This window comes from Phyllobates terribilis, unplaced genomic scaffold (assembly GCF_046119375.1).
Source record: "Phyllobates terribilis strain yellow unplaced genomic scaffold, ASM4611937v1 Scaffold_12__6_contigs__length_324123572, whole genome shotgun sequence".
NCBI lineage: Eukaryota > Metazoa > Chordata > Amphibia > Anura > Dendrobatidae > Phyllobates > Phyllobates terribilis.
The window spans coordinates 215,661,376-215,685,744 of NW_027362772.1; the positions used below are offsets into that span (position 1 = coordinate 215,661,376).

The 24,369-nt window shown below is 42.4% G+C and overlaps 1 protein-coding gene across 2 annotated transcripts in view; it reads right to left on the bottom strand.

The window, feature by feature from the left end:
* TRIM29 (tripartite motif containing 29) overlaps nucleotides 1-24,369 on the bottom strand; it is a 99,420-nt gene that overhangs the window by 19,999 nt on the left and 55,052 nt on the right. Inside the window, exons 5-7 of one of the 2 annotated variants that reach the window (XM_073656642.1) lie at nucleotides 14,096-14,188; nucleotides 11,244-11,330; nucleotides 6,163-6,246 (exon numbers count right to left, since the gene is read on the bottom strand). In XM_073656642.1, coding sequence (XP_073512743.1) covers nucleotides 6,163-6,246; nucleotides 11,244-11,330; nucleotides 14,096-14,188 — 264 coding nt within the window. The remainder of the gene's footprint in view (nucleotides 1-6,162; nucleotides 6,247-11,243; nucleotides 11,331-14,095; nucleotides 14,189-24,369) is intronic. The other variant, XM_073656643.1, reaches the window with a different exon arrangement.

Sequence of the window (24,369 nt, forward strand, 5' to 3'; positions counted from 1 at the left end):
CCTCAATGCATAGGTTTATTGCCACCACTGACACCAATGATCATCATGTATAAGCTAGCAAAGAATACCTATGCTAGGTTATACTTAATGATCTGTGCGGACCCACATGTCCCCTTATCACCTGGTCCAAAGAAACAGTGTCCTGACCTGCCACAATAACAGGTATATAATTTGTGCTTAATTTCTGGAGCATAGAAAACCTTTCGAAATATTTTAATATTTTCCACAACTCTTAGTTGTGCAAAAATATTGCGACTTTGGCATTTGTATGCCTGCACCAGCCAGCTCCACCAACTATTTCCAAAGTGTGCGGGACTTGGCAGGAAGGGGAGGTGGCAGAGCGCAGCTGACAAATGCACCATAATTTACACCACAAAAGTTTTGTAAATTATGAAAGAAATGCTTCCTAGTGCTGGACTCAGGGGCTGATATATCAATGTATCATGGTATAACATGGAAGGAACCTGACATTTTGCATTATGATGAGCTATTGGGCCGTTAAGGTCCCATATACTCTTCTTGCACAGCGGCCTCTCCTGTCTGTGTTCGCCATTGGCTTCACTGGAGTAAATTTCTTACACTGTCGACAGCAGCTGAAAGATGCACCAAATACATTAAATCATGAATTTGGCGCATCTGCCTCTGGTGGACCCTCCTTCGAGACCAGTGTACAGAATACCAGTGTTAATAAATTTGGGTCATTGATTTCATATATATATATATAGTCAATCATATATATATATATATATATATATATATATATGTGCACCTCACTAAATTAGAATGTCATCAAAAAGTTAATTTATTTAATTTCTTCAATACAAAAAGTGAAACTCATAAATTATATAGAGTCATTACAAACAGAGTGATCTATTTCAAGTGTTTATTTCTGTTAATCTTGATGATTATGGCTTACAGCCAATGAAAACACAAAAGTCATTATCTCAGTAAATTAGAATACTTTATAACAACAGCTTGAAAAATGTTTTTAAAATCCGAAATGTTGGCCTACTGAAATGTATGTTCAGTAAATGCACTTAATACTTGGTCGGGGCTCCTTTTGCATCAATTAATGCATCAATGTGGCGTGGCATGGAGGCGATCAGCCTGTGGCACTGCTGAGGTGTTATGGAAGCCCAAGTTGCTTTGATAGCAGCCTTCAGCTTGTCTGCATTGTTGGGTCTGGTGTCTCTCATCTTCCTCTTAACAATACCCCATAGATTCTCTATAATAGATTCTCTATGGGGTTAAGGTTAGGCCAGTTTGCTGGCCAATCAAGCACAGTGATACTGTTGTTTGTACACCAGGTATTGGTACTTTTGGCAGTGTGGACAGGGGCCAAGTCCTGCTGGAGAATGACATTTCCATCTCCAAAAAGCTTGTCGGCAGAGGGAAGCATGAAGTGCTCTAAAATTTCCTGGTAGACGGCTGCGCTGACTTTGGTCTTGATAAAACACAGTGGACCTACACCAGAAGATGACATCGCTTCCCAAACCATCACTGATTGTGGAAACTTCCCACTAGACCTCAAGCAGCTTGGATTGTGGCCTCTCCACTCTTTCTCCAGCCTCCGGGACCTTGATTTCCAAATGAAAGTTGGAACTCTGGGACCTTGTGAAGTGTGTTAATGACTGCCTTCTGGACATCTGTCAAGTCAGTAGTCTTCCCCATGATTGTGGAGCCTACTGAAACAGACTAAGGGACCTTTTTAAATGCTTAGGAAGCCTTTTCAGGTGTTTTTTGGTATTTTAATTTACTGACATAATGACTTTTGTGTTTTCATTGGCTGTAAGCCATAATCATCAACATTAACAGAAATAAAGACTTGGAATAGATCACTGTGTTTGTAATGACTCTATATAATATATGAGTTTCACTTTTTGTATTGAAGAATTGAAATAAATTAACTTGATGATATTCTAATTTAGTGAGATGCACCTGTATAAGGGTGGGCACACATAATGTGATTACTGTTCAGCCATACACCACACTGACATTTGAAAACTGTGCAGATTTGTTAAAAATGGCTGTCATGTGTGTCCGTATACTAAGAAGTATAAATCAATAAGTAATAAGATGAAGACAAACGTAATAAAGAGGATTAGTTCTTTGACTATAATCTGTAATTAACAGATTCCAATATTTACCATCATGCTTCATATATATTGCTCTTCCTTATCTACAGTGAACAGGGCTTAAATACTCAGATCCACAGTGAGGATTAAAGGGAAAAGAAACCTTTTGAAATAAGTTCCTCGCTGTTTTCTACACTTGTCTTCTCAGCAGTATTCCATAGTAACAGTAGCAAAAAAGATTGAAATTCATGTTACTGGATAAAAAGGGTATCAAAGTAAATTCTTTGCCGAATATGTATTTAAGCCTGCTGTAAAACGTTGAGCAACTGATCTTATATTTGAGACTGTCAGGCTGAAGAATATTATTATTTGACTCATAAAATATTCATGGTGACTTTAGACAGATACTCCTGACATTAGCTGGATCTAGATATTATATATATAAAAAAAAAACAGAATATATTTGCTTCACAGGGTCCTTGGTATAAGAGCCTACAGTCATGGCCTGTTATAGGGGTTGTCCACTACTTAGACAACCTCTTCTCAATTGCTCTATTCCCCTTATAAAATAATATACTCACATGCGATGCTGGCACTGTTCTAGAGATAATAGATCTGGAGGAAGTCAATGAGCAGAGGCAGCTCTTGCTTCTTCCGGGTGTCAGTTTTGCAGGAAGGAAGTGAGAGTGAAGCAGTCACTGATTGGTTGCAGGGCTTGCGTGACATAAAAACGCCATGTGAGCCCTGGAAGACCAGGTGCTGATGTCACTGGAATGGTGCTGACACTGGAGATGAGTATAAGCTGTTTTTATTTTATAAGGGGGAATATAGCAACTGAGAAAAGGTTGTCCAAGCAGTGGACTAGAGGACATCCCTTTTAAGCCTGCCATACACATTAGATAAATTGGTCGATCATTCAGCCAGCAGCTGAATCTCTCCCAGCTCTCCCATGCTCAGGAGTACTCTTTTGTTCTCTACGAGAAAGCTGCCACCAGACAAGTATGGTAGTGTTTTATGTCGAGGAAAAAAAAAGTATCCGCAGTCCAAAATCAGACATTCTGGATTTTTAACTCCCCCGACAATCATTTGTCCAAGGTTCCCCATAGACATTAGATGGTCATCCGAATCCATCCATATCAGCGGGTTCAGCCAACATTAGTCTAATGTGTATGGGGGATTTTATACTACAAAAGCAGAGCTGTTGGGAGATTTCTTTAAAGCTTACAACTGTCATAAAAGGGGTTGCAGATAATAAGAACTCATCACCTATCCACAGGTGATACGAGTCTGATAGCTGGGCGAAACAAACACACCTTACAGGCTGCAAATAGATGTAGCATTGTAGAGAAAACTGAGTTTGTGCTAAGCTCAAAATTGCCCTGAGGACAGTGTGGCCTGGAAGGAGTTCCATCCAACCTCAGTAAACCAAGCCTAACACGTCCCCTTTGGCCTTGAAGGTCCAACCCTTCTGACAGAAACTAAAATCTCACACATGCACTACACATTTGTGGCCCTGGTTAAAAAATGATGAAACGTTTGCTTTTATTTTTTACACTTATGTATGTTGTTTTCTTAATTGCAAGTAGATCACTAGGGTCTCACTCCTGAGACCCCCACCACTTCCGGAAACAGGAATATACATCTCCAGTAGACAGATGCAGTAGAAGGCATAGGATTTTTATTGAATTCATGCTGGGTGCTCATGTCTCCTGAGCTTCTCATCTCTCCGGGCGTTTTTGGAACAATTGATCCCACTGATCTACTTACAATTAACAAAATAAAAAATAAGTGCAAAGGTGCAGTTACTCGTTAAGTAGACATAAATCTGCAGACAAACTCCCTGACAGGCTGCAGTGTGCTGACAGACATCATAAAGTCCCTTTGCTCTCTCAAATTATAATGAAGACACATATTCTGGACCCTATATACATACATAAATAATAATAATAATGATAATGTGCTGATAGTGTAGCTGCAGGGAATCTCACAACCAACTGTCCAGCACTAATAACCAAATCTCTTGCAAAAGCAAGGAGCAATTTCACCAAACAGATATACAGGATTGGAAACATTCAGAGATCTGCAGTAATCTTAAGAGAAGCCAGGCATCCAATGTTCAATTCCCCTGCAGGAAGCCACAGAGATGATGAAGAATTGCTGGCTAGCCATTGAAATACGCAGGTTTTCTACTGTATGTAGCTCTTGGAAATGCTGGATCCTCCACATTCTTTGTAGCTCTTGATTGTTGGCCCCGAATGTTGGCTCAGAATTTCTTAATGGGGTACTTAAAATGTTTGTTTTTTCTAAATCTCAAAACCAAGTGTACTTTAATTACAAAATGAAGTAATATTATAATGCTTATTACTGAGCAAAAAGACATGAGCCGGAATATATGTTGGTATAAGTGCAATGTGTAGGTGCACGTTCACACTGTGGCCATTTAACAGACAAAATCTAATAAAAAACAAAAACAAAATGAGCAAATATTCTGCAGTAAATAAATAAATAGTAATAGTACATGTAAATAACATAGGGTACTTAGTTGACAATATTTTGATAAAGTGTAACAGCCATCCCACCAAGACAAGGTGTGCACCATCGGGACGGTCCTGTCTCTAATATGAAACCTCTCTTTATGTCAACAGACCTCAATATAGATGGAAGCAGAGCAGGACTCAGGCCTGACTGTTCAGACACCAGCCTGCGGAAAGCTATGTAGACAAAATGCCTAGCTCAAAAAGGTGGAGCCGTGTCCCTGTATGTACAAAGTACAAAAAACCAAAGCGAATTTTGTTTCTATCATTTTATCATTTTGTTTTTATCTTAGGTTTTGTCTGTTAAATGGCCACAGTGTAAGCATACACCTCCTATTGCACTTATACCAACATAGCTTCCGGCTCATGTTTTGGTTTTGCTTTAGTTTTTTGTACTTAATAGAAATAGGGTTGTGGCTCCTGCTTTTTGAGCTAGGTATTTTGTCTATATAGGTTTCCATGGGCAGATGTCTGAACAATCAGGCCTGGGCCTCTGTCCCATCTATATTGAGGTCTGCTGACACATAGAGAAGTTTAATACTAGAGTCAGGACCGTCCTGATTGGGTGCACCTTGTCGTTGTTGGGTGGCTTTTACTCTTTTTTGATCAAAATATTGTCAACCAAGTACTCTTATGTTATTTGCATCTACTATTGCTTATTACTGCTGTAAATAAGAGGGCCAAGCTTTAAAAAACACCCAATACTTTTCATAAAAACCTGATAGTTACAAAAAAATTCAAAAATTGATTGCAGTTCATAGACTGGAGAACAACATTTTATTGACACAAGAGACAACTTAGTGTTGTTAGATGTTAATGGTTAGTGCCGTTTGTTAATTGTTTCAGTATTTATAAATATGAGTTTGAATATTAACTAATTTGTATCTTATTTTATTGCAGATTTGCCAACATTATGCTTTTTAGAAGTGCAACAATCTGAAACATCTCTCCTATTCTATGGATAAATGATAAATGTTAGATCAGTGGGGGTCTGACCGGGGAGCCTCGCACAGACCTGTGACCACTTTAACTACCCCAGTTGTCTTTGCATAGAGCGGTGGACCTCGTGCACGGTCACCACTCCATTCAAGCTCCACCTTGCAGCAATGGTGCAGCTAGATGAGACAATCAAGTATATAGTAACCTGCATGTAATCCTAGCTGTGCCTTGTGTCGAAATATAGTTGTCTGCTAATATAATGTAAAAATCAGTTGGCAGCTCTGTGCCGTTCACTCTTATTGTGATGTGATGGTGGAAACAATTGTCTTGTCATCTATACATCAACAATAATAAATCATAATAAAATATTTCTCATAGCTGCTTTTCATAAATTGATTTCACTAACGTTTTCTGTAGAAATATAGAATAATAGAACTATGAATGGGAACAGAAAATATTGTAAGTAATCACAACCATAGAGGACAGGCTAAAGAGTAAAGCAATCAGCAAAGCACCCCCCAGTGATCACAAGAAGAGCCCCACAAATTATTCCAGCTGTAATCTATGCAAAGATCAGATATAGGGATTATATTTGCCAAAACTAGTAGGAATACCTTTCTGAGAAAAGGTCGTGGCTGAGTAGCTGGGAGTCTCCTCTTGGTTCGGAATGGGAGAATGGTCCCACATCCTGTAGGATCCTATAAGAAGAGGTGCTATCCTTTGAGAAATAGTCTATAGAAGATTACTAAGGCCTTATTTACTACATCTGTAGGGTTTCTTTAGATTGTGTGACACATTGATTTAAACGTCACCTCTATATACAATGTGGATATAGAGACATCTTATTATATCCCTTAAATATCATGTCCAGTATTTTGGGTTAACTTGATGAAGATTATTTTATATGACTATGATAATGACATATAACCAAAGATTAGTACATATTACTATGCAATAAGAGCAAATTAATTGTATATATTATGAAGAGCTTAGCACAAAGCAAATACACATTGCACCGCATCATGCAATAGACACTGAAGCCACGGACATTGTAAGACACATAACGGTAACTTTCTGTTAACTCTTTCCAATTAAATATGTTAAGACATGAATTATTAAAACAACATTTCAATAATACTTTTTAATATTTTCTAATTTTTTTTTTTTATTTGAACAGTTCTTTCAAGGACATTAGATTGTTTTATAGTCTGATGAATTATTCAGAGGAACTGTAGTTTAGAATTTCTACGAAACAATTCTATGTGGAAAGTTCCACAAGAGTAAAGAGTCTGGTCGCACATCTTTTCTTCATGTGTTCATACTCAAGCCTAACTTTTAAATCATGTTCTCTCAGTATGTTATGATATTCTGGAATCTTTAGGGCTATTGTATGGAGTATCATTGCAGTGATGTTGATAGTTGATAGTGGCCTATTTAGTGTCATGTACACATTGGACTTCAATTATTAAAAATGGCTTACAATGAAGATTATCTTCTTGACCACAGCGAACAATCAGAGTTCAGGTTTTATATCTCTAGGGAAAACAGTGGGATTCTCCCAATAATAATCAGATCACCGGTTGTCTCGATGCTAGGACTCCTGGAGATCAGCTGTAATCTGTAGGGACTTGGTTTCTCAGATTTGTGTAATGTGGTCCTCTGTACCCAGTGTTGGTGGTTAATTTGGATAAACGCTGCATTATTACCCAGAGTTTGGATATACAGGAATAGGAAGATAACAAGGTATTTGGATATCATATATAATTTATGTCAATCTTCAAGAACTGCAAATAAATGATTAGAGCAGCGTTTTGGTCTTAAAGGAAATATGTCAGCAGTTTTTTGCTATGTAATCTGAGGACAGCCTATGGTGGGGGTTAAGCACAGAATTCAGCTCTGTGTCACTTATCAGGCTGTGTGCTGTTGTGTACTTACAATGAAGGTTTTATCACTAGGATATTATCATTGCTGTGACTAGCTGGCATGAGAGCACTGGTCCGGCTCCGCCCCCTCCTGTGATAAGCAGCTCACTGTCTATAGCCATTGTATATACAGAGCTTGGTGTGGGGGAGTAGTTTTATCAGCTCTGTTTCATGTTAAATCTAAAAATTCTGATTGTGTCACATTGGCTGCACCCAGTAATCTAAGTGATACATCACTGGATTCAGGGTCTCTTTGCCTACATCAGGCAGCTCTCAGATGAGGTAGAAAAAACCTGCTGACAGATTCCCATTAAGGGATCTTTCTTAAAGGATCTTTAAATGTTAAAGAGGATTTCTGCTTTCACAGTAAAGCACAAATTCTGCGTTAAAAAACAACAAACTGTTCTTTACTCATGATTCCCAGATCTAGCGCTAAGTCTGCAATGCTGCTCTCTATTGTTGTCTGCAGCACTGATGTCACGTTGACAGCACTGCTGCCAATCACTGAGCTTAGCATCTCTGCCCAAGTAGATGGCATGAACCGCTAAGAAAAACTGACCTCAATGATTGACTGCAGCACTGTCAGTGCTGCAGACAATAACAGGCAGGAGCATTGGCGGACCAGGGGAGGGTGAGTAAAGTGCTGTTTGTTTGTTCTTAGTTTGTTTTCAAACAAACTGTGCCTTGGAGTAAGGGTTTTCTGAAAACAAAAAAAATCCTTTTAATAGTCACTGTGCCATTGACATATGGTATTATGGTGCCGTGGGGTCTTCTTCATATAGAAATTGCATGTAGTTGTACATTTAACATCTGTAATAGCATTGGAGTTTTTTCTTCTTGTACACCTATCATCAAAAGTCGTCCCGTAACCCACTTACAAGAATTTCCTGCTGTGTTAGACTTGAATACATTTAAACTGCGCTTCTCATAAAGGCAAGAGGTAAACAGTTAAAATAAGCCTCCTTAAGAAACTGCCAACCATCAGCCTACAAGGAGTTATTGTTGTGTGAGATTACAGGCTGCCTTGAAAGCATTTACCGTAGCTTGTGTTTTCTCTAAGCTTTCCGCAAAGGAACAAGTTAATAGTAACTGCAGTCCTTCCTTCAAAGTTGTCCAGCAACCAGCATACAAAACATTCGTCTTATTGTTTCTAGGCCTGAAGCATAAAGCTGCTATATGTTTTACTCTAATTTTTACAAAAAGAGAAGATTTAAATTCTTATTGTCTCCACTAACATTATTAAACACTAAAAGGTTCAAAATCCACACCGCAGCTCAATTTTCTTACTCATCTATTTCTATGGCGTGTGGATGAGAATTGTTAAAGCTGTATCTACTTTGCTGCTAATGTAATGCACTGCAAAATTTAATTGGAAAATTCTCAGTGTATGCTCAAAGGGTATGTTCCTGCATAGGGTGTGTGCAGTGGAAATCACTGCCTTTACAGTAACCTCCAGTCAGTCAGAAGTTGCAGTCACAAGATGTGAGCACGGGACCAGAGTGGTGCCAGGGACAGCTGAAGACAGCTGCTGGTAAGTATAATACTTGGGTCTGAGAACTTAGATTAGTGGCACCCTTCCAGCACTGACATTAAAAAAAATAAAGCACTGGAGTAGTTCTGTAAACCTTGTATTCCTCAAAGTTTTATTCTGATGACAGCTCTTCACCTCCTTGGCATTCTCTTAAGCAGTTTCATCAGATCATCACCTGGAATGGCTTTCAATGAACAGGAATGCCTCAGCAAGAGTTCATTTGCAGAATCATCTACCTTCAAAAAATGTTTCCAACCATCAGGTGTGTTTTGCAGAGGCTGTGACGGTACACAATTCCATACAATGCAAAGACATATTCCATAACTGCCCTAGGCCAGAATGTGGAAATAAGCACTCAACTAAGAAAAACGTTAGCTCATTTGGAAAATTGGTTGAATCTTGAAGATGAAGCTGTCTCTCATGAGGACCGCTCCAGGGAAGGAAAACCAAAAATGATCTCTGCTGCAGAGGATAAGTTCATCAGAGTCACTATCCTCTGGAAACTGATAGCACCTCAGAAAAAAAACCTGAAAATTCATGCATAATTATCAAGTAGCAGACACATCTCAACATCAACTGTCCAGAGGAGATTATGATAAGCACATCTTTATGGTCAATTGCTGCAAAGAAGCCACTAATGAAGACCATAAACAAGAAGTGGAGACTTGTTTGGGCCAAGGAACACAAGGACAGGACATGAGATCAATGGAAATCTGTACTGTGGTCTAATGAGTGAAAATTTGGTTTTTGGAACTAACCTCCATGTCTCTTTAAGACGTAGAAAAGTTGAGTGGATGGTTTCTACTTGTCTGATGCCCACAATGAAGCATAGAGGGGGAAGTGTAATGGTGTTGGATGCTTTGCTGGTGACACTATTGCTGGTTCATTCCAAAATAAAGGCACACATACGAGTATGGCTACTACAGCATTCTTCAATGACATGCCATCTCCACTGGGTTTTCACTTCATTTGTGTTGCAGCAGGACAATGATGCAAAACACATTTCCAGGCTATGTAAGGGCTAAGTGACCATTAAAGAGAGGGATGGAGGCTGCATCAGATGACATGGCCACCACAATTCCCCAATCTCAACCCAATTGAGATGATTTGGGATAAATTGTTCCACAAAGTAAATGTAAAGCAGCCAAAAGTGCTCAGCTCCTCTGTGAACTCCTCCAAGACTGTTGGAAACCATTCCAAGTCATACCTGATTAAGATGCTGAAGAGAGTGCGAAGAGTGTATAAAGCTGTCATCAGAGTAAGAGGGGGAACTTTGAGGAATCTAAATTTAAGCACAGATTCCAATATATTTCCATACATATTTTTTTACTTTTTTTTCCCCATATTTGCAACTTTGTGGTTTTGCTGCCTTTGGTTTGAATCTATAATTTGCACATGCCAATAAAAACAAGGAAAATCAATGAATGAACAGGTGAGTCCAACCTTTTGACTGCTGCTGTATGCCCCATGGGAGCATACCCAATAGGTAATGTGACACATTTATCACAAAAGTGACTGTCCCAGTCATCTGATTGTAGATTGCAGAAATCCATGTACATGCAGCAAAAACAATCTCATTCACATTTAAAGAACTGATTTCTAGTTTGCTGTTGCTCTTTTAATAATAAGAAAAAAATAAAATAAAATACAATGAAAACAAAAAAATAATGAAAATCCTTAAATGATATGGATATGGATATTTTTGACATAATGTTTTTGAATTTTACATAAGTTAGTTACCTTTAGTTAGTAAAATTGCACTAACTTTAAGTAGACTTCCTTCATTTCTTCATTCATTTTCAGCACTCAGAGGTATGCAGTTCAAACTTTGATACATGCTTCAGATTTTTCTATTGTGTGAGTTTCTCTCCCAGTAATATAGGCTGGATGTAAGGTCTGTGTGAATCCAGAATTCTGCTTTTTATGAAATGATGCATCAGCACACCTTTTATCCTGTACCTGTTTCCTCTTCAAGCACTTTCCCTATTTTCTTTGCATTCCCTGTTTTCTCTGACTTCCCTGAGACCATAGACGCTTTATCACATCTCCACTCTGTGGAGATCTGTGTATTACACCCTCTCTGTTGCTTTTTCCCCTCTCCACTTTGTGAAGATCTGTGTATAACCCCCCTTCCTACTTACTGTTTACAATGTTTGGTTTTATGAGACAATATATTTTATATCCATAAAAAACACAGTCATATGTAATACCTTTTAACATTCTTTCTAATGCAACTTAGTACCTTTGTTTCCATAGATGCTGTTTAAGCCTGCAGCAGTAGTTTCAGTTAGAGACCGCACAGGAGAGGGCTGGTAAGACTGCCGAGCACCTACAGAAGAAAAGAGTCTGTTCTCACCTTGTAATATAAATATTATAGCAAACATATTTCTTTCTTAAAATCATTATTTTGACATATTTATTACTGTATTCTTGTAAAAGATATTGTAACTCAGTAAAAAATGTAATCAGGATATTAATTATAATAAATAGGTGTTAACTGTAGTCTCATTGGACAAATGAAGAGTGGGAGATTTCAGGTTTGCTTGCTTGTTTGTTTTATAGATAGGTATGGCGGCATGTGGTAGCCCTGTGGCTTTGTAGACGCTCTATGTGCCTCAGTAATGCCAAACAAAAACATTTGATGCTCAACTCCCATTAATAGGAATATGGTCTTTATAGCACAATGGTCTATCCTTTAAAGCAGTAGATCATTTATGTGTTCAAATAAAAAATATGAGCTTTACTTTCCCTCCCGAGTTCAGCTTTGCCACAGGTCAGTAAGGCAAACTGAGCTTATGGGCAAAAGTTTGTTGAAAACAGACAGACTCTTTAAATTTTGTGTTATAACACATTAAAGTGGTTGTCCAATACTCGGACAACCCCTTCTCAACCATCATGTCTGCCCTCCAGTAAAAAACAACATTTCTACTCACCTCCGGTGGTGGCACCGTTCCGGTGGTGTCGGCACCGACTTTATGTCGCGCGATCCCTGCAACGCACACTCTTCCTGCCTTCAGGGATGTCAGCGCTGTGGCTGCCCGCTCACTTCTTATTGATGTCTGATACATCCGAAGGCGGAAAGAGTGAAGCCAGCACTGATTGGGAGCAGGGATCACGCGAAATACAATGTGATGCAATCCCCAGGAGATTGAGTGCCGAAACTAATGGAACGGTGCGCCACTACCGGAAGTGACAGCAAGTGTTGTTATCTTACTGGGGGCAAACACACTGATTGAGAAGGGGTTGTCTGAGTAGAGGACCTGACCTGGTAACACTAAATGAAATGTTTTTGTAAGTCTTTGGTGTGCTATTCCTGTGCACATCAGACCACACACAAAACAATGTTGGTCAATGTGCAATCACGAGTGGCTTTCTGAGTAGAAAAATGACAGCATGCATTACTGGAATCCATTTTACGGATGAGAACAGTACATATAAAGGTAAGTGTCAACTTCTCTCCGCATCTGAGATGCACACAATGCCAGTCACATTTCCAATTTATGGACAGGACAGAGCCAAAACATCAACTGTCACCTTAACCCAGCCTTGGAATATGTACAGTTAACATTTGATTCAGATTACACATAGATAGAGCTGGATATTGAAGCAGCAGTACCTTTAAGCCATTACGTGATTGATCAATGGTTTTCCCCAGTCCCTACAACTTTTTTAAGCCCATCAGAATACTGGGTCTGAACTTTCAAGGTTTTTTTTGTCCATAGAACAATATAATTAATTAGTGGAAGCACAATGTTTCTGTTTTGCCTACTCAGGCCCTTCATTCTGCCTTAGTCATTACATTTACTTTACAAAGACTTTCAGCTGCAATGTTATTTTTTTATGAAATGTAGCATCGCCTTGTTTATTTAGAGCTTTACCGCTAATAAGCTGAGCTGATCTGATTGAACGCTCCTTTCAACAAAATACTTGATCAGGGGATCTAATTATTTTGCCAGTAGCTATCAGAGGATTAAAACTATATAATTTAAACATAGTAATGGGATTAAGGACACATTCATTTAAGGAATATGAGAAAGAAGTCATCTTCAACAAAAAGTATAAAAGTTTTAAAATTACATCATTTACATACACTGAACATAAGTATATGAGTGAATGACATTACATTGAACCTATCCATTTCATATTTTTTGTACAGCTTACTAAAAGACAATGTACCTGACCTATTTAAAAGGATTTTCCAGTACCAATATTTTTTGGGGGGTCTGATACTCACTGATCAGCTATCACAGTGATGGCATTATCTTCATTCTGGGCATTCAGCTCATGGACCTCTTTTTTTTTTAAAGCAGTTGTCCGGGACTTTAAAATTGACATCCTAACCACTTCCACCAATCAGCTGTGCCCCGGTGTCGGTGGTGGCTGAAACTATTCAGTTGCATACAGTAGCCTCATGACTGTATAATGGCTGCGGCCAGTACCCGGCCACTATTCCCTCCGATCCTCAGGGCCTCTACTTTCCACAGTTGCACACCAATAGCTTCATTCTAGACCAGGACTTCCAGCCGCGACCAGGTCTCTGAGGTCACTGCACATCATAACGTCATGATGTCACGATGCTCCATGACCTCCGAGGGTTGATTGCGGCCAGAAGTCCTGTTCTAGAGTGAAGGCACCAGGCTTCAAAGGTCATGATGTATCGTAATGTGATCTCTGAAGCTTGGTCATGGCCAGAAGCCCTGTTGTAGATTGAAGACACAAGTGCACATATGCGGAGAGAAGAGGCCATGAGGACTGGACAGGTGGGCGGTGGGCACCACAGGCAGAGGGGATGTCAGGACAAGTGACGGGAGTAATGGAATTTTTTTTTACAATTTTTACATCTTACCTTTATTATGTTCTGGGGTCTATAGAGAACCCAGAGTATAATAGGGAACATTCAATTAGAAGAGATTAACTTTTTTCAAATTGCATTTCCTAGTAAAATCTGGAGGTCTCGTCAAATTTGACTCTCGACAAATTTCTAGCAGAAAACATGAATATTTAAGTGGAAACATTTAAAGTAGTAATATACTGTAGAAGCATGTATAATGTCAGAAGGAAAAACCACATAGTGCAAAGAAAGCAAAGTGTTACCTTTCGGGTTAAACAGGGAACTGAACCTTCCAAATGAGTCGTTTGGTTGAGTCCAGTCAGTTGCAAGGTCTTTCATCATGTATCTATTCTCCACTATAAGAAGAGTACAGCAGATTACATCACAGTCATAACAAAGTAAATCTAAAAGACGATCAGAACTAAATTCTGTAAGATCTTTTTAAAGGCTTTTTCCACCTTTGAAAACATTTCTTTTGTATTAATTCTCTCAATGCATGTAAAATGAAATGTAAAAATATCCAATCATTTTTCTTTCTACAGCTCATTTAAAAGCTATGCATATCCGTGTTAGCAAACATTATTCTGATCCTGCATCCATATTTCCTGTGTCAATACTGGTGAATCTACCATATGAACCTTAGCCCAAAAGAAGGGAACAATTGGAAGAACGTATGAGCCTGCAAGACGGAAGAATTATACGACACAGAAGTTCATTCCAAAATCTGTGTGTTATATATGTGGAATTTGCAGCTGATTTTCCACCAATTTGAATTGAATTTTGAAGCAGAATGTGTAAAAGAAATTCCACCATGTGTGAATGTAGCTATACTTTATTTTGTATTAAGAGGACCCCTCTTCTGAAACTTACACCTTTGTTACATACTATCATGGTCCTACCAACTATAGTGATAAGCCACATGGCCACTATGGGGCCCATGAACTAGGGGGACCTGGTGAGTGTCAGCGTACCCTCATTTCCCCTGCCTGTCTTCACATTTTTAATGCATCATTCAGTCTGTGGAACTGAGACTCAGCAGGCGCGGTGATGTCACTAGATCATGACTACTGTGCAGAGCTTCAGCACGCCAGGAGAATGGGGAAAGAGCCCTCTCCTTTCTGTACCAGTCTGTCATTGCTAGTTTGTTCATTGTAATTTATATTTGTATTTTGTATGTAACCCCTCCTCATATACAGCACCATGGAATCATTGGTGCTCTAAAAATAAATGATAAGTGTAAAGTGCCACAGAATACTACACCCATATCATGAGATCCTTATACACTTTCATCCATTATTATATGCATCTCTCTCTCTCTCTCTTTCTCTCTCTCTCTCTCTCTCTCTCTCTCTCTCTATATATATATATATATATATATATATATACACAGTACAGACCAAAAGATTGGACACACCTTCTCATTTAAAGATTTTTCTGTATTTTCATGACTATGAAAATTGTACATTCACACTGAAGGCATCAAAACTATGAATTAACACATGTGGAATTATATATAGTGTTGAGCCACCCCCGTAGTGTTTGAGTTCGGTTCGGTTCGTCGAACACCCGTGTGTTCGCCGAACTGTTCGTCGAACTGTTCGTCGAACACCTTCGAACACCGTTAAAACCAATGGCAGGCAAACAAAAACACATAGAAACACATAGAAAACACGTTCAAAGGTGTCCAAAAGCTGACAAACTGCTCAGAAGACATAACTAACACATGGAAAAGTGACAAGTACATATAGTCATGCGAAAATAAAAGAGGTGGAGGAGTAAAAGGAGGGGGAGACACAGATATAGGCATGTCATGCCCTTCTAAAATCCAAAAAGTGAGAAGCCGACACGGCCAGTCCGCTCCTGCCCGTGCCACCTCCGTGTCGCCGGGTTTGTGCCAGAGCCGCGGTGAACCCTGATGGCCAGCCCCCCTCTCCCAATACTGGTGCCTGTCCGCTGGTGGGTCGAGCGAGCCCCCCTGTGGTGGAGGCAGCTCTAAGCTTTTTAATTTAAATTGTCTCTCTAATTTGAATAAATATACTTTAAATCCATTTACAAGGATCTATTGGAGGGCAAGTCTCATGCCAGCAGCCGCGTAATTCCAGCTCCAGTAGCGTCCACTAAAGCTGCTGCAGTTAAAAAGCTTTTATAAGGATCGAGCTCGGCTGTCCACCGCAAGGCATCCTACTGCCAGTCCGAGCCCCTATGCCTTGGGGTGCCTCCTGATGCTCTTCACTGAGTATCCCGTGGTCCCGAAGCATTTCCTTTGAAAAAATTAAGTGTCCAAACTACAGGTGGTGTAGCTTGCTTAACAGCCGGGATAATCCGCTGACTAGCAGACACTGCTACTAGGCACAAAGTATTTCCTGGGCTAGATGCAGTTAAAAATTTGTAATTAGATACTCTCGTTGGATGCTGAGAAAGCATTCCATAGAGTCTCCTGGCACGCCATATATGATTCTCTTAAAAAGCTTGGGGTAGGGGTCTAGGGGACCCTTTTATAGCCAAAATCACGGCCCTGTATCGCAATACGTCACCTAGGCTGAAGATAAATGGAACTGTAGCACCCTGAGGGCTCGGTTGCTACAGAGGTATTGCACCTCACCCAGAGGTGTGATATCTCACTCTCAGGTAAGGATGTAGTGTGGATCAGGACCCGACACCTGCATGCATTACACCACATTGCCGTGGGGCAGGGCGACCAATATGCCTCTGAGATGGGCACGACAGTCCCTGTCCCTGGCTGGAGTGGGGGGAGGGAACACTGAGGAAGGGGAACCCTGTAGTGCAGGAGCAGGGAGGAAGCAGTTCCTGGGTGCATTGAGAAGGGAGTATAAAAGGTGGGCACCATCTTAGTTCAGTGCAGAGAAGTCTGAGCAGAAGTGGCAGGGAGCAGGGGCTCTGCATGAGCTGTGCTCCGGAGGCGGGCCTAGTAACAGAGGCCCAGGCCTGGAAGAGGGAGAAGGAAGGAAGAGGAGCGGAGAAGGCTCCAGGAACGAGGAATGAAGGGATCCCAGGGGTGCGGACGGGCGAGTCGCCACCGCACGCCCGAATCCACCTGCGTGGAGGGGTCAGGCCAAAGGGGGAGACCGGTCCCCGAACTAGTGGAGGCAGGAAACGACCCTCAGCTAGAAACCGGAGGCTCTGACATTTTATGTGGCGCAGCCCCTCGCTACACCCGCTAGGAAGGCACCACATAGGGTCAGGGAAACTGGCGCCAAGTTTACCAAGAGGAGGCCCGAGGCAGCCGGACAGAAGTGTTGGTAAGAAAGGCCATACAAAGGACACACAAAGGGGGTCCTGTGAAGTGCTCCAAAGTTATCTGGGAGTTGTCTGAGCCCCTCAACTGGTGAGCACAGTACGACGTGGGCAGCCGTTACCTGCAGACGTGGTCTGGATAATAAGAACTGTGAGTAAAGGCCCTGAACTGCATCACTGACTCCGTGTCGTTACTGCTGCTGCCCTGCACCATCACCCCCATCCTCCGCATACACTGCCCTGAGGCTATACTCCTCCCGTGGGGAGTTATGCTACGCTCTGCTGCACCCACAACACCAGCCTCAGCGGTCTGCCCTGTAGCGGCGGTTCACTCTGACCGCAATCCACGGGTGGCGTAGTCGTACATTTAAACATCAAAACCACATAAATAGTTCCACCACTGGTTTGACCGCCCTGAGCCATGGAACCGGGTTGCCGCCACGAAGACTACAACCACCAGCATCCACCAAAAAGTGTCCGGCTCCGGGTGTCCCAAGGCCCAGGGGGTGCGTCAGAACATTTTCATCACCTTTCACAATCACCAATGGGACAAGGCAGGGATGTCCTCTGTCCCCTCTCTTATACATCCTAGTGACGGAGCACCTGCTCTCATCAATTCGCCATAACCCCAATATTAGGTGGATTGAGGTGGGAGGCACCGAGTACAAGTGCTCTCTATTTGCTGATGATGTCCCAGTATATATCACTCAATCACATATATCCATCCATGCTGTTATGGCTGAAATAGATCACTTTGTTACATGGTCAAATTTTAAAATCAATGCAGTGAAGTCTGAGGCCCTCGATGTCTCCCTCCCCAAATCCATATAGGATTCCATCCAGTCCAACTTTCCCTTTGCCTGGCCCTCACAGGGTATCAAATACTTAGGAATTCCTATTCATAGAGACCTCTCCCATCTATGTTATCTTAATTTTGGGCCCTTTATTGAACAACTCCATACAGACCACGGTTGGCAAGTTAGAACTGTAAGATTCACTACGTGAACCGCTGGTGTTTTGTGGAAAAGCACATGTACACTGCGTTCCAAATTATTATGCAAAAAGTGTTTAGGAGTGATAAGGGAAGAATTTGTTTGTTTGTCAGTTAAACTCATTGATGGTGATGTGTGTCAGGGCTCTTTATATCACTGTAAGCAATTGCAGACACCTGTGCTAATTAGTTTGGCAGGTGTGTCCAATGAAAGGCAAGACTACTTAAGAAGGCTCTCTCACATTATTAAGCAGCCTACATTTTCTGCCAAAATGGGAAAGAAAAAGGATGTGTCGGCTGCTGAGAAGCAACAAATTGTAGAGTGTTTAGGTCAAGGCATGACTACAATCAACATTGTGCGATGATCAGGATGAAGTGTCTTGGCAATCAAGAAGTATGTAGCTGATTCACAGTACACACGTGTGCGTGCTGATAAGGGCAAATTGAGGACTCTTTCCTACAGGCAATTACGTCAGGTTGAAAGAGCAGCGGCAATAAAGCCTTGTCATAGCAGCAGACAAGTTTTTGAAGCTGCTTGTGCCTCCAACGTCCCCCGAACAACAAGATGCAGGGTCCTTCAGAGGTTTGCAGCTGTGCATATGCCATCCTGTCGACCTCCTCTATCCACTTCACACAAGCAGAAACGGCTCCAGTGGGCCAAACATTACATGAAGACTGATTTCAAAACTGTTTTGTTCACGGATGAGTGCCGTGCAGCGCTCGATGGTCCAGATGGATGGAGTGGAGGATGGCTGGTTGATGGACACCCCACGCAAACACGGCTACAGCGCCAACAAGGAGGAGGTGGAGTAATGTTTTGGGCTGGAATCATGGGGAGAGAGATTGTCGGCCCCTTTAGGATCCCTGAAGGCGCTAAAGATGAACTCCATAATGTATGTGGATTTTCTCAAACAGCACTTCCTGCCATGGTTCAAGAAGAAGAACCGTGTATTTCACAGCAAGATCATTTTTCTGCATGATAATGCACCATCTCATGCTGCACATAAAACATCTGCATCTCTGGCTGATATGGGCATAAAAGGGGACAAACTTATGGTGTGACCCCCATGCTCCCCTGACCTCTACCCCATTCAGAACCTTTGGAGCATCATTAAAAGGAGTGTCTATGATGGCGGGAGGCAGTTCACATCTAAGCAACAGCTCTGGGAGGGTATTCTGTCCTCATGCAAAACAATTGAAGCAGAAACCATCCAAAACCTGACAAATTCAATGGACGAGAGAGTTCAGAAGCTCCTTTCGAACAAGGGGTCCTATGTGAAAATGTAACATCACCTAGAATAAAGTTTTGAGTTGAATACTGTTTGATTTCAGTTTCTAACAACCTGCTAATGCTTATAATTTCAAAAATGACCATTTTTTTGGTCTTTATTAAAATGAAAAGGTTGATCGAAAAGTTTGGGGGATCTAAGAGTGTGGCAACCCAGTAGTCATGATTACTTCGAATTCTGACAATATGAGGGTCATGCTGCAGGTAGTGCAGCAAGAAGGCACTTATGTGTCTTGCGCATCTCGGAGCCCCAAAATTATTTTCCGGGCTAGATGCAGCTAAAAATTATTTTTAATTTTAAATCTGGTGAAGCTTTAGTATAGATGGCCTAATAGGATCAGTGCTGCACACTGCTACAAAGCCCAAATTATTTTCCAGCCAAGATACAGATAAACATGATTAGTAATTTGAAAGCTTAAAACGGTTGGTAGGGTGATTTTAACCAATCATCAAGCTTTTACTCTCCCCAGGATGACACAGGGGTAGAAAAGTCGTTTCGGATCCATGATTTGTTCATCTTTATGAAGGTGAGTCTGTCTACATTATCAGTGGAGAGCCGCGTGCGCTTATCTGTCAGCACACCACCAGCAGCGCTGAACACATGTTCAGACAGAACGCTGGCTCGGGGCATGACAAGATCTCCAAGGCGTAAGTGGCTAGCTCCGGCCATTTATCCAGATTGGAAGCCCAAAAAGAGCAAGGGTCCAGTGACACAGTCGTGGCTTCAATGTTTACTTGGAGATACTCCTGTACCATCGTCTCTAGGCGTTGACTATGTGTCAGACTTTTTGTCTCCTGTGGCCTTGCAAAGGATGGGCTAATAAAGTGGTGAAATGATTCCGCAAAATTGATGTTACCAGCAGATACTGTGGTTCTGTTACGGTTTGAGTGCTGAACACTTGACGGTCCCACGGTTGGCAAGTTGGAACTGTGAGATTCACTACGTGCACCACTGGTATTTTGTGGAAAAGCACATGTAAGATTCTGCAACAGTCTCTGCTGATACTCCTGCATGCGTGCATCCCTTTCTATGGCAGGAATAATTTCTGCAAATTTACTTTTGTACCGGGGATCTAACAGTGTGGCAACCCAGTAGTCAGGATTATTTCTAATTCTCACAATTCGAGGGTCATGTTGCAGGTAGTGCAGCAAGAAGGCACTCATGTGTGTTGCACATCCAGGAGCACCAAGTCCCTGTTGTGTTGGTGGCGAGGTAACAATCATGCTTCCTTCCTCTGTCCTCTCCCCCCAACCTCGCACAACAGAAATGTGATCAAGGTCTCCCTCATCTGATGAGTCTTCCATCAGTTCGTCCTCCACTTCTTCCTGGGCTCCTGCACCTTCCTCACTAGTTTGGCTGCTACCATGCGCCCTGGTAAAACCATCTCCCCCACCCTCACATGCCTGCCGCCTTGGTGCTGCCGACCGTCTGGACCTTGCAGATGTTAGCCCTTCCGCATACAACTCCTCCTCCTCTACTTCCTCCACCTCCTCTTGTGCCACCACCTGACTCCGAATTCTGTTTAACATGTGCTCCAGCATGTAAATCACCGGAATAGTCATGCTGATAATGGCATCGTCAGCACTAAACATCTTCGTCGCCATTTCAAAACTGTGCAGAAGGGTGCATAGGTCCCTGATCTGAGACCACTCCTCCAGCGTGATTTGCCCCACCTCTGAATCTCGTTGGCCCAGGCTATACGTCAGAACGTATTGCACCAGGGCTTGTCGGTGCTGCCACAGTCGCTGCAACATGTGCAGAGTTGAATTCCACCGGGTAGGCACATCGCATTTTAGCCGGTGAAGTGGCAGGCCCAACGACTTCTGTAGAGATGTAAGTCGCTGAGCTGCGGGATGCGAACGGCGGAAGTGAGCACACAGCGACCGTGCCCTCTGCAGAAGGCCATCTAGTCTGGGATAGTGGGCTAAAAATTGCTGGACAACCAGGTTCAACACGTGAGCCATACAAGGCACGTGTGTGACATTGCCCCGGCGAAGGGCCGCACCCAGGTTTGCAGCATTGTCGCACACGGCCTTCCCTGGTTTCAGGTCCAGTGGAGACAACCATTCATGAAATTGGTTCTCCAGAGCTGACCACAACTCCTCAGCTGTGTGACTCACATTTCCCAGACATTTCAATGTAAAAACCGCCTGATGACGTTGAGCCCTACTGCCAGCATAGTAAGGAGGTGTGCAGGATCCCTTCTGCGCAGTTAGAAAGCTTGTGGCATGACCAGACAGGCTTTGGGTGCAGGTGGAAGACCGAGAGGAGGTTGAGGAGGCAGAAGCAGTGGAGGAACTTTGACATAAAGAGGATTGACGCACAACTCGTGGGGACGGCAAGACTTGGACAGCAGCCCCTTGTCCTGCTGTCACCATAGTTACCCAGTGCCCAGTCAGCGACATGTAACGCCCCTGTCCATGCCTACTCGTCCAAGTGTCTGTGGTGAAATGCACCCTGTCACACACAGAGTTTCTCAAAGAAGCGGTGATGTTGTGTGCGACATGCTGGTGGAGCGCAGGCACACCTTTCTTTGAGAAGTAGTGCCGACTGGGCATCTGGTACTGGGGCACTGCGACGGACATAAGGTCTCGAAAATCCTCTGTGTCCACCAGGCGGAAAGGCAGCATTTCTGTAGCCAAGAGCTTGCAGATGGTGAAATTCAACCTCATAGCTTTCTCATGGCTAGGAGGAAATGGTCTTTTACTTGTCCACATCTGAGGGACCGAGGGCTGGCTATTGTGCTTAGACGGGGTTGATAAGGGTGTCCCCGGCAAACTGCCGGTCTGTGAGGAAGATGCAGGCGGACATGTTAGGTTGCCTTGATCCAAAGGTGGTGCTATCGATGTCGGACAGCGCTCAACACCAGCTGGTGTTCCCACCTCCAAAGAAAATGATGACCTGCCAATCACGCTGGCTGTTGCGGGTAAAGAGGTGGCACGTCTGCGCCCCAAAACAGGTGTGACTGCTGTCCCCCCAGTCACAGAGGATGAAGAGGCCACGGATGCACAAGATATGGCAGACGGTGGTTGGCCCGGCCGGCTAGGCCGCATTGTAGCACACTGAGCTTCCCACTGCAACTTATGCTTCATGTCCATGTGCCGGTTCATGCATGAAGTACTCAAACTATGTATTTTTTGGCCTCTACTTAGCTTTTGCTGACAAATGTTACAGATAACACGAGTTGGGTCATCTTTATCGATCTGAAAAAATGCCCAGGCTATGCAAGGCTTAGCACCCATGCGACCTGAAGAGCCACCACGACTTGTGGTGAGAGGCAGAGTTGTGTTTGAGGATGCAGTTGTTGACGTGCTTCCAGTACTACGTCTCTGTCCAGGAAGGTGCAACCTGACCTCGTCATCACTAGCATCTTCCTCCACCTCCTCTGCTGACCTCATCTCTTGGCTGACTGTGGGTTGACAGTAAGTGGGATCTCCAACCTCATCATCATCACCCTGTGCGTTATCACACCCGTCGTCCTCAGAGCCAACCTGTTCCTGCCCTGACAAAAAACTAAAGTTGTCGCTCCAATCAGGTATTTGAGTCTTATCATCGTCTTCCTCATTGTCTCCACCAACAGGAGTTACAGTTTGGGAATGAGGGTCTACATTATGGTCAGAACCTTCTGCGTCTGGTCCTGGATCCGACTCATAAAGATTCTGGGCATCAGTGCAGATCATTTCCTCGTCTGGATTCACAGAAGCGCTGGAGTCGACCTCTGATTCCCAGGCTATAGTATGAGTAAACAGCTCTGCAGACTCAACCATCTGTTCTACCTCATACTCAGACGGGCAGCTGGAGATTTGGGAGCTGTGAGGAAGCAAGTGCGATTGGGGTGACACCTTTGAGGACTGGAGTATTTGTGATGTTGAAGTTGATGTGGAGGAGAGCCCACTTAAAGGAGCACTTGATATCCGTTGAAGCACCTGCTGTTTTTGTGCCTCATCTGGAATTTGTAGCGATTGGCGTGGCCGTAAGAAAGGGATCTTATCACATTGTCCGCTAAAAGAAGTAGACATTTTAGTTTGGCTGGAAGATGGTCTTTCTTCTGCAGATGTTACTGTTGCTTTAACACCTACCCCACGGACACAACCTTTTTTCCCCTTCCCAACACGCCTATTCCCCTTTCCACCAGCAGCAGGCCTTTTTCCACTCATTTTGGTGGTTAACTAATTCACAACTCTGGAGTTGTTTGCACAAAAAAACAATGGATGGTAACCGAGCAGAGCTGAGTGGCCAAACTGTGGTATTAGCCCAAAAGTATTGGCTGGGTTAGATGCAGAAAAAAATTATATTCAATTTGCAACCTGATGGAGGTCAGTATAGATGGACTAATACAAGTCCCACACACAGCTAGAAGCCCAATATTTTTTCAGAGGTAGATGCAGAAAAAAATTATATTCAGTTTGCAACCTGATGGAGGTCTGTATAGATGGATTAATAGAACAAGACCCACACACAGCTAGAAGCCCAATATTTTTTCAGAGGTAGATGCAGAAAAAAATATATTCAGTTTGCAACCCGATGGAGGTCAGAATAGATGGACTAATACAACAAGTCCCACACACAGCTAGAAGCCCAAATATTTTTTTAGAGGTACTGTAGATGCAGATAAAAATTGTTTTTAATTTGCAACCTGATGGAGGTCTGTATAGATGGACTAATACAACAAGTCCCACACACAGCTAGAAGCCCAAATATTTTTTCAGAGGTACTGTAGATGCAGATAAAAATTATTTTTAATTTGCAACCTGATGGAGGTCAGTATAGATGGACTAATAGAGAAAGTCCGACACACTGCTAGAAGGCCAAATATTTTTTCAGAGCTAGATGCAGAAAAAAATTATATTCAGTTTGCAACCTGATGGAGGTCAGTATAGATGGACTAACAGAGAAAGTCCCACACACTGCTAGAAGGCCAAATATTTTTTCAGAGCTAGATGCAGAAAAAAATTATATTCAGTTTGCAACCTGATGGAGGTCAGTATAGATGGGCTAACAG